Below are 14,320 nucleotides of genomic sequence, written 5' to 3'. Positions count from 1 at the left end.
ACTTCCATATTTATAATAATAATGATAATAATATTAATAATAATAATAGTAATACTATATAAATGTACGGTAAGTTAAACATAATAATACTAATAATAATTTTTGTGTAATATTATTAGTATTAATAGTAATCGAGATTTGTTATGTATAAAAAAAATACTAACACCGGTCTAGGGTAAGACCCGAACCCGTGACCTCTAGTTCAACGACTTATGTACAAACCAACCGAACCAAAATATCAGTTGTTAATTTAAACCCATAAGAAAATTTATATACATTACCCGGGTGTTTATCCTTTCCCCAATTCAAACCAACAACGCAAACCCGATTCGTTTCAAAGTATTTAACCAAAAAATATAACCGATACCACCAAACCAATTGTTAACAATTTAAATCCGACAATCGATATATGAAAATTAATAACACCAAAGCCTAAATTATTTACCGAGGGATAACGAACGGCGCTAGCGAGCGACACAAGATCCGACAAAAAAAATCCAACAATGACAGTGGTTCACGACGGTGGTTGCGCGGCTGTGAGCGGTGGCGGAACAGTAGCAAAAACGGCACAGCAGCAGTGCACGACAACAGTAGCTGGAGGCTGTGGTGGCCCTCTGACGGCAGCGGCGGCGGCGCTCCGGCGGTGGCAGCGGCGGAAAGAAAGAGAGAGAAAGAGAGATAGAGAGAGCCGAGAGTGAGTGAGTGAAGGACAGTGTGAGATAGAGCGAGGGATGGTTTTCCGGTCGCCGGAGCTCACGCCGGAAAAACGAAACACGAGAGGAAAGGGGCTGCCGGAAGTTCGGGGTCGCCGAAAACGGCTAGGGGGGGTTCGGTTTGGGTGAGGAGGACCGAGGAAGAGGGAGTAGGGTGGCCGGAGTGCGCCGGAGGTTCGCCGGAACCGATTCCGGTCGCCGGAAACGGCGCCGGAAAAATGGAGAAAGAGATGGGGGTGCGGCTGTGGTTTGTATGAATTAGGGTTAGGTATTTTTTTCTATTTATGTATTATACATATTTTCAAAAATGGCCCCTCTAGTTTGCAATTTAGTTTATAAAGATTTAAAATTTGTATAACTTTAAAGAAATCCACTTTAGTCTCTAACGTTTACTTAACCGGGCTTAAAAATTATATTTAATTGTATTTGACAAACCGCACACACGCTAGAGTTATAACATCAATAATTTGATAAAAATGCCGGTTCGGGTTTACAAGCTTAACCACAAATAAGATGTATAATTTATTAAAATAAACGCGAAAAATTGACTTGTTACAAAATGGTTACAAAAACGAATATAAAACGAGACCCGAAATTGACGAATGTCACATTTCTCGAATAACCAAATAACCATCACAAATGAATAATAATATTAAAATAAAAGGCGTAATATAAGTTAGAAATCCTAGGCATGTAAATCAAATAGATGAGTGAGTTAAGCAGATGAAGAAGATATATAACAGCGTATATTCAATTATTAAGTATGAAAATCTAAGTACATCTTGGACTCGAGTACGGGCGTGTTTGAGTATGTGGTGAACGTCGGTTGATGTTGTGAAGCACAACTGTTGGACGGAAGAACGATCTAGTCAGCAGCCGTAAGGAGGAAGCCATTGTCATTGTGAGTGTGTTACTTTTGGAGACCAAGTGTTGGTCTGTCCTTTTTTATATTATAATAATTATAATAACTTCAAAGTTTTAAAACAAAATATACTTTCCTTTTCATATAGAAGACAAAACGCAGAATCAGGGTGGGCCTCTCCGCATATTACAGTATTATTTTCAAATTTTTTAGATGAAATTGTAGTGAAGAAAATATTATGTAAGTGACTCGTTTATAAGGTTGTTTTAAGAGATGCAAACATAAACGTTGCATACGTTTTTACTGGTCAATTCTTATAACTGATGATCCAATTCCAAACACAGGTCAATTAAATTAAGTTTTAACCATCTTTTTAGGTCTTTGATATATTCAATGTTAAAGAAGTTCACCAAAATATCAGCAAACCATTTGGGTATTATAATTCTTTTTTTAATGGAGTTTAAGTTACTTCTAAGTTTAACTAAATTTACTCATAATATAACTTGAACTCTCATTATTTGAAAAAGATTCTATGTTATTTGACACTGAGGTATCATTGGCTTATAAGCGTTGTGTTCTCTAACGAATTAAGAAGAAAATGGCCTTCTTTGACTCATGTTCTTTGAGTACTTCGGCTGCAATAAACGTTAAGCAATAAACGTTAAGCAAGTGATCATTTGCATCAAAGAGTAGGGAGTAAGTCATGACAAATCAACAAAAGGCTATGTGCCATGTGGCGTTGAGCTATGTCTCCTTGTTTTGCACATAACACCACCATTATGTGGGGGTGAAGGGGCGTGAAGGAGGCACAAGTGGTCTAGCGGGCATGAGGGCCATTTAGGTTTTTCTGTTTTCTTTTTAGAAAAATTGGATTTTAATAATCCCAACAATTAGCTATTGACCAATAATAATCCCAATTAACAATCTAACATGTGACAATCCCAACTTTCAGGTAAGTTGTCAATAACAATCTCAATTTAACAGATTACTAACTCCGTTAGTCATGTTCTGTAGGTCTCGTGATCGGATCAAACATCACAACAAACTAAGTTATAGTCGTTCTTGGATCAACCTCACAACTAGTTGGCGGAAACAACTAGCTACGCCGAGATCTCGGATCTTGTGGTGACTATGTGTAGGCCGAAAGTTAGAGAAGAGGGTGAGGGAGAGAGAGAGTTTGAGATTTTGACAATAATAATGCAAGGGGTTTATTCACAAAGGTTGTTGGAGAAATGGGTTAAATGACCCTTTATATAGGGTCCCCCATTTCTCCAAGTTTACATAACATGATACAAAATAAACGTATTGATGTGCGCAATACACCTACTCTAAGTAAATATAAAGACATACACGATCTTAAAACTAATATATAATATTGGCCCTACAATCTCCCTCTAGGATTGAGTATGTCTAGGAACCTTCATCAAGTTCATTGCATCGTCTTTATTTCTTGAAATCTAGTACTTTTCTTGATCCAAGAGCTTGAACGAGATTGGATTTTGAACAGTTCTTTAATTTCCGATCTTGAAGACTTGTCTTATTTTCTGGGAAGGCTTGGCATCAGCACATTTTAGAGACATTAGATGCGGGAGGCTCGACATCTAATTTTTCTTTGTTGACTTTCTTGTGCCGACTTGTTTCTTTGCTTTGTCCTTCGAATGACTTCAGACACGATCAGTTCTTTTTAAGTTCAACAGCCAACTGTCACGTTCTCGTTTTCTATTAAGCGCTTCAGCATCGGCAACTTCAGTCTCTGCAGCCCAGGACACTTGATCTTGATCTATAAGATTCGTTCACAGACCCTTTCAAGGGTCAAAGAAGAATTTTCTTTTTCAAAACATGCCCTTGGTTTGAAGTATTTGCAGAATAACTCTGAAATTTTATTTTATCTTGACTTTCCATAAAATATCAATTTTAGTCCCTCAACTTGTAAATGATTTATTTAAGTCCAAGGTTTCCAACGAACTTTGCATAAACGACATTGACAACAAAACACATGATTTTGAATAAAACAAAGATTTAATAAAATATGTACGAGCACATAAAAACTTAAAATATTTTTGGAATTTTCATATATTATAATATTTCGAATATATATATATACATAATATTTTGAAGTTGAAACGTAAAATAAAACCAAGAAAAATGAAAAAGATAGGAGTAAAGATGAATTTAATATTATATAACAACTAGTATTAAGCCCCACCGCGTTGCGGTGGGGGCGAAAACCATTAAAAAAATTAACCTTGAAACATTAAACCGAACAAAAAGTAGACCTAAAAGCGTCCAATCACGGCCATTTGTTGCGGCTTGTTAACACGTGAAAAATAGACCGAAAAGTAAAACACAAAAAATAATAACTAAGTCATCTTATGACCGGATAGTTGAATGGGGAATATAGACGTAAGAACGTTGAACAACACATGCGTGTTGCAACGTGTAAATTTGCAAAATTTAGACTAAAACGTAAAATGAAAATTTTGTAAAACATGAAAAGTATTAGAGAACAAAGTTGAAAGTAGAAAATTGTTGAGATTAAAAATGAAACATATTTTGTGACAAACTTGTAAAAAAATAAAAAGGATATGGACTCAAGATGAAATATGAAAAGTATAGAATTAACAATAAAAGAGAAAATTAGAAAAAAAACCCTAATGCACAATGTACAACTTGTTATGCATACAAACTTTTCAAATTGTTATATATATATATATATATATATTTACATAATTTTCTATTAACTTTAATATTTTTGCCAGAAAGATCACAACATGGAATCACATTGTCTATAATGTCCTAGATCACACTTCTATTTGGATATTATGCCAAGAACTCAAAGTCGATTGTAGATATGTTTGTCCACTTTAAACTTAGCAAGTATTTTAATTTCACCGTGATACGTTAAGGTATAGTTAGGCATGATACTTGTGTGGTCCCCTGTAAATCCAACATGCTACATACTCCATCATAATGAAATAATAAAATATATATATTTTTTGGCAAGTCAACTGACTCGTTTTTGTTTTTCTTAAAAAAACTGAAAATCTCTTTGGTGAGTTATACTTAACTCATTTACCCCTCTAAAATTGTGACATATTTGAAAAATATTTACAATTTTATATACAAAAAGATAGATAGGTTATTTTAATCAAAATAAAACAATGGTTTTAGTGAAAAGGTCAACAAAGCTGTTGTCAGATGAACTATCCTAAACATGCATTATCACATCATATAACAAAGTTGAAGAGATTCAAACCAAAGCCCCAACAAATGATGTTGGATCCATCACATGAGAAACGCTCGACAAGTTGTGGTTGATCCATTTGAACAAGGTTGGCATTGTTGAAGCACAAAGTATGAGACATTTCCCTTTCCTAAAGGTTGTCATCCCATGTCGCTTATGAAAGACTCGAATCCGCCATCGAATGGTTTAGCATCAAATAGCAAGGCTTCGTCTCCCATCATATGTCGGGTGCAACCACTATCTAAGTAACAAATACTCTTGATAGTCCTCCTTAATTAACCCTACATGCACTAAGCATTTAAATAAACATGGGTTCCCGAGAGTTAGTTTTCTTAGGAAAGTCGACCATAAATCGACAAAACTTGATTTTATTTCTTGAAAACAATTTATTTCTTGGCGACTCGTTGCTTGAAGAACAGTCCTTAGGAATCCAAGCACAAACTTGTTCCTTGATTTTGGCAATTTCGGACTTTTATTTTCTATATTTTAAAACTGTTTTTGGTGAACCCTCAGACTTTTTAGTCTTGGGATCCTTTTTGATTTTATCATTTTTAATTTTCCAAAACGGTTTTCTCGTGCGTTTTACTTTATTGATCTTGGATCTCACATCCACTTCACTGGCTTCACTATCGGCTTGATCAGTCCTTGAATCTGGGCTACTAAAAGCACCTTTTGGGGACTGACTAAGCCGCTTTTGAATATCAAGTTGCTGCTTGAACAAGTGCTTGCAATGTCTTGAAAGGTGAGAAGAATGACCCAAACAAAACAACACTTTCTCCTAGGAGCACTATAGAACTTATCAGAACTATAAAATGGTTGGTGTGGTGGGAAAGGTGATCCGTGGAAAGAAACATGATTATAAAACACATTTGATGATTGACCCCGATCATCAAGGACATTAGTGTATGAATTAACAAAATTTTGTTGATAATGATCATAGTAGTTGTTATCAAAACAATTTTATGACTGAGGATTTGTGATTGATTAGTTGTTTGAGAAAATGATCTTTTATTTGATGGCACATATATACATGAAGTACTCGGTTGATTATCATTTTCAAACACTTTTCTTTTACTAGAATTATCCTCAGTCTCACAAATTGATGATGAACAACTTGATATGTTCGCCTCAACAGGCCTTTCCACCGACCCACTTTCTTCTACACACACTACTACAGAAGATGGACTACTATTAGGATTAACTAAAGGAACAGCTGAATCAACAGCAGGAAAAAATGTCTTTGAAATTGACACATGACCAATACCATAGACCATTTCGTCCTCTAGAGGAGAGTTAAAATCAAAGTGAGGAAGGCTAGTATAGTTATTTTTGAAAAGGCGGTGGAACTGCAGAACTATCATAGCGTATTCTTGTCTTTATTCTTAACTCCATTTGTGACTCAATTAATTTGTTCAGCTTTTCGGTAGATAACTCAAAGTTTTCTATGGCAATTTTCTTTTGAGTTAACTTAATTTCTAATTTAACAATTTTAGCATTTAGTTCAATTACATGATTTTCATGACGTTTTGCTAAATTTCTAGCAATTGAAACTTGTTCCCTAAGATCGGCCGTATCATTATCATGAGTGTTAATTCTAATAGTGTAAATCTTTGCAGCCTTTTTAAGATCATCATTCTGAACTCTAATGCTATCAATTTGTTCAAGTATTTTAGCATTATGGTTTCTATAGTGAAAAACTTTATCAATATAATCTTGTGTGCAAAGTTTGTGTACCTCGGGAATGCGAGAGGCAGGTGTTGGAATCCCGTCGGTGGAGCTTGATGAGGTGCTTGCTTGACTGCTTCCACCTGCGGCACACTCGGGGATGATAGGACTTGCTTGACTGCTTACACCCTCAACACTTGTCTCATCTTTATTTTCTTTGCACCAAAGTTTGATGGTAGAAGTCAACTCTGAGAGTGTTAAGGTATCCAGGTTTGCCGTTCTCTTGATGGTAATCACACCGGTGTTCCATGCGTAGGGCAGTGAATCCAACAACTTCATGCTGATCTCAGACAACTCAGGGATGATACCGACACTTCTCATTTCAGTGATAAGTGACTCAAATCTATTGATGAGAGAGGCAATTGATTCTTCTTGGATATGCTCAAACATGTTGAATTCTTCTTTTAACATATTCTTTTGGTCTTCTCTCATGTTGAGACTTCCTTCAAGCTTAGAATTGCAAAACATTTTTTTTACGGGTCAAAGTCAACGGTCAACACTTTTCTCAAAGATCAAACACTCTTGAAACAAAAACTGCTCAAAAACTAAGTACAATGTATTCTAATGTAAATTATATTCTAATGTAACAAAGTTTCAATTAGAATACAATTGACTTAGAATAAAAAGGATAGCCAAATGATTGAACTTGAGAAAAAAATTTCTAAGTTAAATGTTTTCTAAATGGAAGGAAATAGAATACAAATGACTTAGAATATTTTAGATTACAATTGCAATTGAGTGAAAAAATTTCCTAAGTTAAATGTATTCTAAATGAAAGAAAATAAAATACAAATGACTTAAAATATTTTAGATTACAATTGTAATTGAGTGAAAAAGTTTTAGAATACAATTGTAATCGATTTGGGAATGTAAGCGAAATGGGAATGTAAGCGAAAATGAAAGTAAGCGATTTGATTGCAAGCGAAATGGGAATGTAAGCGATTTGGGAATGTAAGCGAAAATGAAAGTAAGCGATTTTGGAATGTATGTGATTTGATTGTAAGCGAAATTTCAATGTATTCCAACAACTTACATGTGATCAAATCCAAACAAGGAAAGTCACCAAATCACTTTCCATCACCTTTCTCAAACACACTCATATGCATGTTTATCACAACTTTTGAAGCACACCATCACATGCATCAATACAAACACACTTCTTGAGAATTCAAACACCAAAACCAAAAACTTTTACACAAACTTTAACATATTCATGAACAAGAACAACTTAATTTTCTTAAAACTTGAAGAACACATGAACCCGAAACCCACTTATTTTCTTGAAAATTCCGTCTTTTCAAACACAAGACCAAAATCCAAGGTTATGACCCAAGATCTACAACTAGTAGAGCCCGAAAGCTCTGAAACCAATTGTAGGTCCTGTGACCGGATCAAACAACACAACAAACTAAGTACTATTTGTTCTTGGATCAACCTCATAACTAGTTGGCGGAAACAACTAGCTAGACCGAGATCTCGGATCTTGTGGTGACTATGTGTAGGCCGAAAGTTAGAGAGAAGGGTGAGGGAGAGAGAGTTTGAGAGTTGGACAATAATAATAATGCAAGGGGTTTATTCGCAAAGGTTGTTGGAGAAATGGGTTAAGTGACCCTTTATATAGGGTCCCCCATTTCTCCAAGTTTACATAACATGATACAAAATAAACGTACTGGCGTACGTAATACACCGACTCTAAGCAAATATAAAGACATACACAATCCTAAAACTAATAAGAATATTGACCCTACATATTAGAATCAACCATTTTTATTATATGTATGTATAGCTTTTCTAGCTATAAGTTTACTAATGTCTGTGATGGCTTTTTTGGGGCTCTAAATATACTTGTAGCATACTGAAAGATTTGAAGAGGCTAAGTCTGTAGCACTAACATAGGTATATTAATGTCCTAAGAAATAGTATTTAAAAAAACTAAATCACATACAACATTCAGTTATATTACTATAATCAAGAGAAGTGTCCTTTACTAATGAATGAGTCAGTATTAGTAACGTCTAAATCTCACATAGGTTGAATAAAAACACCACCTAAAGTGAAAACGAGTAGATTGGGCCAAACAACTTGATTCTAGGTCTTAGATTATAGGAGTAATAATATTGTTATATATTCATATACTCGTATTTATTGTATTAACTATCTAAGTCTTTGATTATAAGAGTATAATAATATTGTTACATAATCATATACTCGTATTTATGGTATTAACTATCTATTAAGAAATTTACAAAATATTCATAAAGGTTTTTTCCAACAATCTAAACCAACCGGTACTACTACTAAAAAAACAACTTTTTGGCCCAAATCCATTTTGAAAATTATGTTAACTATATGTTAACATATAATTCAGACAATATTTAACATGAAAAGAACCAGAATCACAAAACAACTATACAGAGAAGAAGAGAAGCAAAAGCTTCAGTAACATGAAAATAATATTACCTTTTTTCACCCAGGTGACACATGCATAATCTCCAATAAACACGAGGGGAACATCAACTTTCAACAAAGCATTAGACGGTTCTCTCATAAATGTAACATTAAGCACGGCATATGTACTAGCATGAAGATGAAGCTAACACCGAAAAACAAATTAATAACTTATAAGCATATAATATATTTATTTTTATCTAAAAATTATATTTCTTGGAAAAATTTCACACACCAGTCTATTGGGTTTAAAATATGATGGTCGGTTCAAGTCAGGTCTCGAAGCAGATACGGGTTGAAGATATAGATTTGGGACAATAGCTACTAAGTCACATGTCTGGTTAATGGCTGGAACATTGAAGATACTTTATCCATTCTTTCTGCAATATTTATTTCACAAATTCACATACAGAACTCTTGAGCAATTGCGTGTGTAGTGTATGTTTGTAAAGGGGCCTGAACCAACACAGTCGAGGCAAGACGCGAACTTTTTAATAATATCCTGACTTTCAACATAGGGCCGAACCTCAAGATCAAAAAGGCGTCACAGGACATAAAAACCGATCAAGGTGATTTACATGCTTCTTGATCAGATTATTCTGAACGGATATAAAGCGTTTATTACCGTCATGCTGGCCATCCTCTTGCTCAAACACAGTGCTCGGGACACATACCGCCTTGCACTCTTTAGCAGATATATTTTTCCCTTACTGCGTGCGTGGCAATGCAAACAAATATCTCAACATACTTCACATCAGGCTTTTGAAAACCGTCAAGATAAGTGAGTGGAAGTTTATTGTTATCTTGAACTTAAGCTGAAGCAGTTGATGAGTGTCAGACGTGGCAGAGAAGTAGGGCGATCTAGAGACCATTTGGCCTGGAGCCATCATTTAATTTCTGAGAAAAAAAAAAGTCAAAATAGTCAAAGTACTTCCACGTCATCACTTTGACCCGGGTAACCAGGTACGTTTAACTTGTTTATCATTTCTCATGTAGGTGCAAACATTAACAAGGTGTTAGTCCAAATAGAAATGTAATCAAATTTAATTACCATTGTATGCAGTTACGTAATTGTGATCTAACATAATACTTTTTGAGGTATAACTACATTAACCATTGTGACAGAATCACACATTTTGGCATTCAAAACTAAATTCATATCAATTATCAGTTGAAGAAGTCGCCGACTTAATCATGGAAATCAATTTGTAAGCAAATTTACATGTTCATATGTTGAGATTTATAAATCTACAACATAATATTGTACTAAAGACCGAACTGTCATACCAAAGACATGGTATTTAAAAGAAATAATTCACACAAGACAATCAACTATAGTCATTAAAAGCATCATTTACTATTGAGTGAGTCGTTTTAGTTATGTCTAAATTAACCTTAAACGAGTTGCACGTTAGTCGTATAGAAACACTTGCATGTTAGTTGTAATCTAACCGGAGAACATATATTGTTTGAAATTGTATATCCTTCTTGAAATCACTTGAACAATAGTTATATAGAAGCATTAGAAATAAGCTAACTTGGCATTACCGATAAGCATCCTGTTACTAAGAAACAACTACCCACCCTATTAACCACTTATTATTCTTAACAGTAAAGACCATCAAGTATCAAATCCTCTTCTTGCTATAACCTCTTCATATATAGAGATTGCTTCTTGCATCACACTTCCTTCAATTAGCAATTTACTTCTTGTCTTCCCCAATGGCTGGATAGAAAGGTAATTTTGCAAACCCGAATCAGCCGATACTTGGTCCATCTTTTCAATTACCTTTGGTGCGACCCGTGGATCATATCCAGCAGACGCCATCAGCAACAATCCTATGTGATCCGCTTCAGTCTCCATCCTACACGTAACAAACACCATTCTCCATCACATACATATATAATCAATACCTAGCTACCTTATAGCTTATATAACATAAATACATTTGCGAGAAAGGATGGTCTAGTGCAAATAAAGTCGCCCATGAGTCAACAAGATGACTCGGCCTAACAAACTTATAGTAAATCATCAGTGCGGGTGTAAACCATATCTTTGAAAACCTCTCTGATACATGTCTTGCCACAACATGTGCAACCTACAAACATGTATTAATAATTAATACTTATTGCTTGTGTTAACTAATAATGAATAATAATCTAATCTTGAAATAAATATATATACCTCATGAGCAATAATGGCAGCAATTTCTTCATCGGTTTTAAAGCGTTCTAACAAACCAGTAGACACAATAATCTTCCCACCAGGCAAACAACATGCATTTACCGCATGATCATTCTGAACCACCAAAACTTCCCAATTCAAGTCCTGCAGATGCGAAATGGCCAACTTCACCCCCTCATCTTCTTTCTTCAATCCTGTTTGCAATGCTAAAATGACATCAAAGAAAACCTTAAGAGTGTCTGGATGCATCCAGACACTCTCTTTCCCTTTTGCGTCAGCCTTCTTTTGCATCCTTCGAAACTGAACCACCCCAATCATTTTCTCAACACCTGGCATTTGAACAAAATGTTTCCGTTTTGTGTACGGTATTGTCTCTTCGTCCGGAAAATGCACGTACATCCAAATAATGGATACCAAGTATACGAGTAGGATCAAAAGCTTAGATTGACTATCGCTAACCAGTCTCCGATCAGCATGGTAACATCGAAAATGTGCACCAATTAGCGATGAAGCACTCTTAAGATGATTAGAAGTGGATGTAAACTTACTCAGTTGATGGCAGTGGTTGACGATGGAAACCGGGGGTTTGGGAACAACGGTAAAATTGGAACGAAGAGAAGAAGCAGCAACAGCTATATCAAACCCTATTTTTGATCTTCTAAACCACAAGGCCATTTTTTGGTGGCAATGGCAACTGGTATTTGGACTGGCGTGTATATATATATATATATATATGTATATTAGGGTAATTTGTGAACATTTGGGGGCCAGAGCAGATGGGGCGGTGGATCCTGGGAAATGCTAAGATTGCATGTCCATGCCTTAACGAATGAATGATTAAAGATCAAACCTATATGACGCCGGCCATAACAAATGAATGATCAAACCTAATTTTGATGTTGGAAACCATGACATATTTTAGGTAGCAGAGAAAGTGTTGTTGCTCAGTAACAATGGCGTGTTTCTTTTAGCGGGAAGGGAAGTTAATCTGATCTTTATATAATAAAGGCAATATCAAATGTAAATCTTATTTTAGGATTATTTTTTTGTAGTGGGACAATTCTTTCTGAAATAAATTCAATTTGAAGTCAATATATATGAATTTTGTTGAGGTTATCTAACATTTGTGTAAGTCATATTTAATCCAACGAGACAACTATGATCTTGAGTTAGTTAATAGTACACAATTTACAATTTATTAAAGGCAAATATTATACCATGTTTGTCTATTATTATCGGACTTGAACTCTCATCATTTGATAAGTGTATATATGACGATTACCGTTTCTTGCACCTATATCAAAATAATATCAACAGGGTGGAAAAACAATAATCACAGGTTTACTCTATATCTTAATTAGACCATGAAGCAATATATGCATTTCCTTAGTGAAGCTCAGAAAATAAATATATAAAACACACCAAGTTAATAAATTGAATGTCTATTGGCTTATTGACTTTTTAAAAAAGCCTTTCGAGCTTTTCGAAAACTGTTTTAGTTTTAACCCTTTCAAAAAGCTAAAATAAAAAATATTTTCGTGATTGCCAAACACATTTTAACTTACTGGCTTTTTGAAACACCAATAAGCAAATAAGCATGTTCAAACTCAAAATATGAATAAAACTAAGCAAATACGAATCATTTTGATTCAAAAAAAAGATTCACATTTTACCTCTTAAAATCTTCAATGAACTCTATAGAGCTCCCATTTCCATCAAGATTGGTATCTTCAAACTCTGAAAAACAGACAACCATCACTAATTTATAGAAGAAAAAAGAACTACTAATTTTTTATAAATCTTTCGTTAAGTCCATTATTAACGTAGAATTATAAACTAAATTAACTCTTGGCAAGTAAAAGTAGTTAAAAGGTAATTTTAGATTCGGGAAAAACTCAGGATCATTAGAAACGATAAACATGCCCCTAACAGTTATATTTGAAGGAAATTTAGAAATTCACCTTCACGGTAGAAGAATTTCCTACATAGTGATGTATCACCAGTTCATCATAGCCAAAAGACTCGGGAGTGTAAAATTGCTAGGATTGAATGACCCATATAGACATCAGATATGCACATTAAAATCATACTATCAACTCTTGTATAAGTCATCGTTCGTACCTCCTTATGTCCAGTTCAACTCTAGCCATTGGGTTGTAAATTCGCTTACATGTTTTCTGACCTACTCTCTATAAGCGGCGATGATGATATATTCCTGGGTGTACTAACATCATAAACATTGCATCCATTCAGAGACTAGAAACAATTCTAAATACGAATATTGAACTGAACATAAAATCTTCAGAATGATAGGCAGGCAGGCAGGCAGGCTAAGATAACAATTTAGATTAGATGATAAAACTAACTGTGAATTGGAAACAGAAAACTATGAAAATTTGAGGAAATTAGTGTTCAACTATCAGCCAGCAGCATAAATTCAAAAACACTATTATACATTGAATCAGAAATAGGGAATAAATGCGCTGAACGTGGGAGAAAGGAGACTTGGGTGCCGGAGAAAGAACATTAATGATTTGTGGAACAACCTAATTGACCGACTGACTGACTAAGTAACTAACTAACTGGAATTCTTCGATATCTTATATTCATTCGCCACGCTTTCTTCCCCTTCGATTTGTGAAACAATTCCGTATGAAACAACTGGAATTAGTCAAATTACCCTTGTTTATCTCCAATTCACAACAACAACAAGGTAAAAGAATAATCGAACTGGAGAAACTGACCTTGAAAGTGAGAGAGCATAAAGAAGTTCAATTGACGCTTCATAATCAGAATATATCCCATATCGGAAACTGATCATGGCGACGTGGGGAGGGACCACTTGAGGGCCAAAACAGAGTATGAGGAACCACTTGAGGGCCAAAACAGAGTATGAGGAATCACCATAAACTCGGCAAACCCGGCCAACCCGAACACATTTGCCGAGTTTGTTATCGAATTAAGCTCAATTTCATGTCATTAACTTATCATTTTGGGTTGTCTTTGTAAAACATACAAATAATCATTCATGTATGATTACCGTAGCAACTTATTTCGTAAATATAGCAAAACATCTTAAATTTACTGAGCACCCAACTTTATCACTAATAAATCTCAAAAACTTTTATAAATAAAACCTGTGA

General features: G+C 34.8%; 1 protein-coding gene and 1 pseudogene across 1 annotated transcript; both read right to left on the bottom strand.

Annotated features, from left to right (window-relative positions):
- Nucleotides 1–7,030: 7,030 nt before the first annotated feature.
- On the bottom strand, nucleotides 7,031–9,882 carry LOC143573182 (uncharacterized; annotated as a pseudogene).
- Nucleotides 9,883–10,613: 731 nt separating this feature from the next.
- LOC143573181 (mitochondrial metalloendopeptidase OMA1-like) lies at nucleotides 10,614–11,852 on the bottom strand. The gene is made up of 3 exons (XM_077058127.1): nucleotides 11,178–11,852; nucleotides 10,940–11,091; nucleotides 10,614–10,857 (listed from the first exon to the last, which is right to left on the bottom strand). The coding sequence occupies exons 1-3, from the start codon at nucleotides 11,850–11,852 to the stop codon at nucleotides 10,614–10,616; spliced, it is 1,071 nt and encodes a 356-aa protein (XP_076914242.1).
- Between the last annotated feature and the right edge of the window lie 2,468 nt (nucleotides 11,853–14,320).

Source organism: Bidens hawaiensis, unplaced genomic scaffold (assembly GCF_021521415.1).
Source record: "Bidens hawaiensis isolate Kalapana, Puna unplaced genomic scaffold, B.hawaiensis_p1.1 tig00026230_1, whole genome shotgun sequence".
Classification (NCBI taxonomy): Eukaryota; Viridiplantae; Streptophyta; class Magnoliopsida; order Asterales; family Asteraceae; genus Bidens; species Bidens hawaiensis.
This window is presented reverse-complemented; position numbering and strand designations above follow the sequence as displayed.

Bases quoted from the DNA above. Each gene is read 5' to 3' on its own strand.
- LOC143573181 (XM_077058127.1), bottom strand. From the start codon at position 11,852: ATGGCCTTGTGGTTTAGAAGATCAAAAATAGGGTTTGATATAGCTGTT. The intron at 11,092-11,177 runs GTATATATATTT...ACATGTTTGTAG, and splicing joins CTGCCATTATTGCTCATGAG to GTTGCACATGTTGTGGCAAG. The intron at 10,858-10,939 runs GTATTTATGTTA...TGTTACGTGTAG, and splicing joins GACCATCCTTTCTCGCAAAT to GATGGAGACTGAAGCGGATC.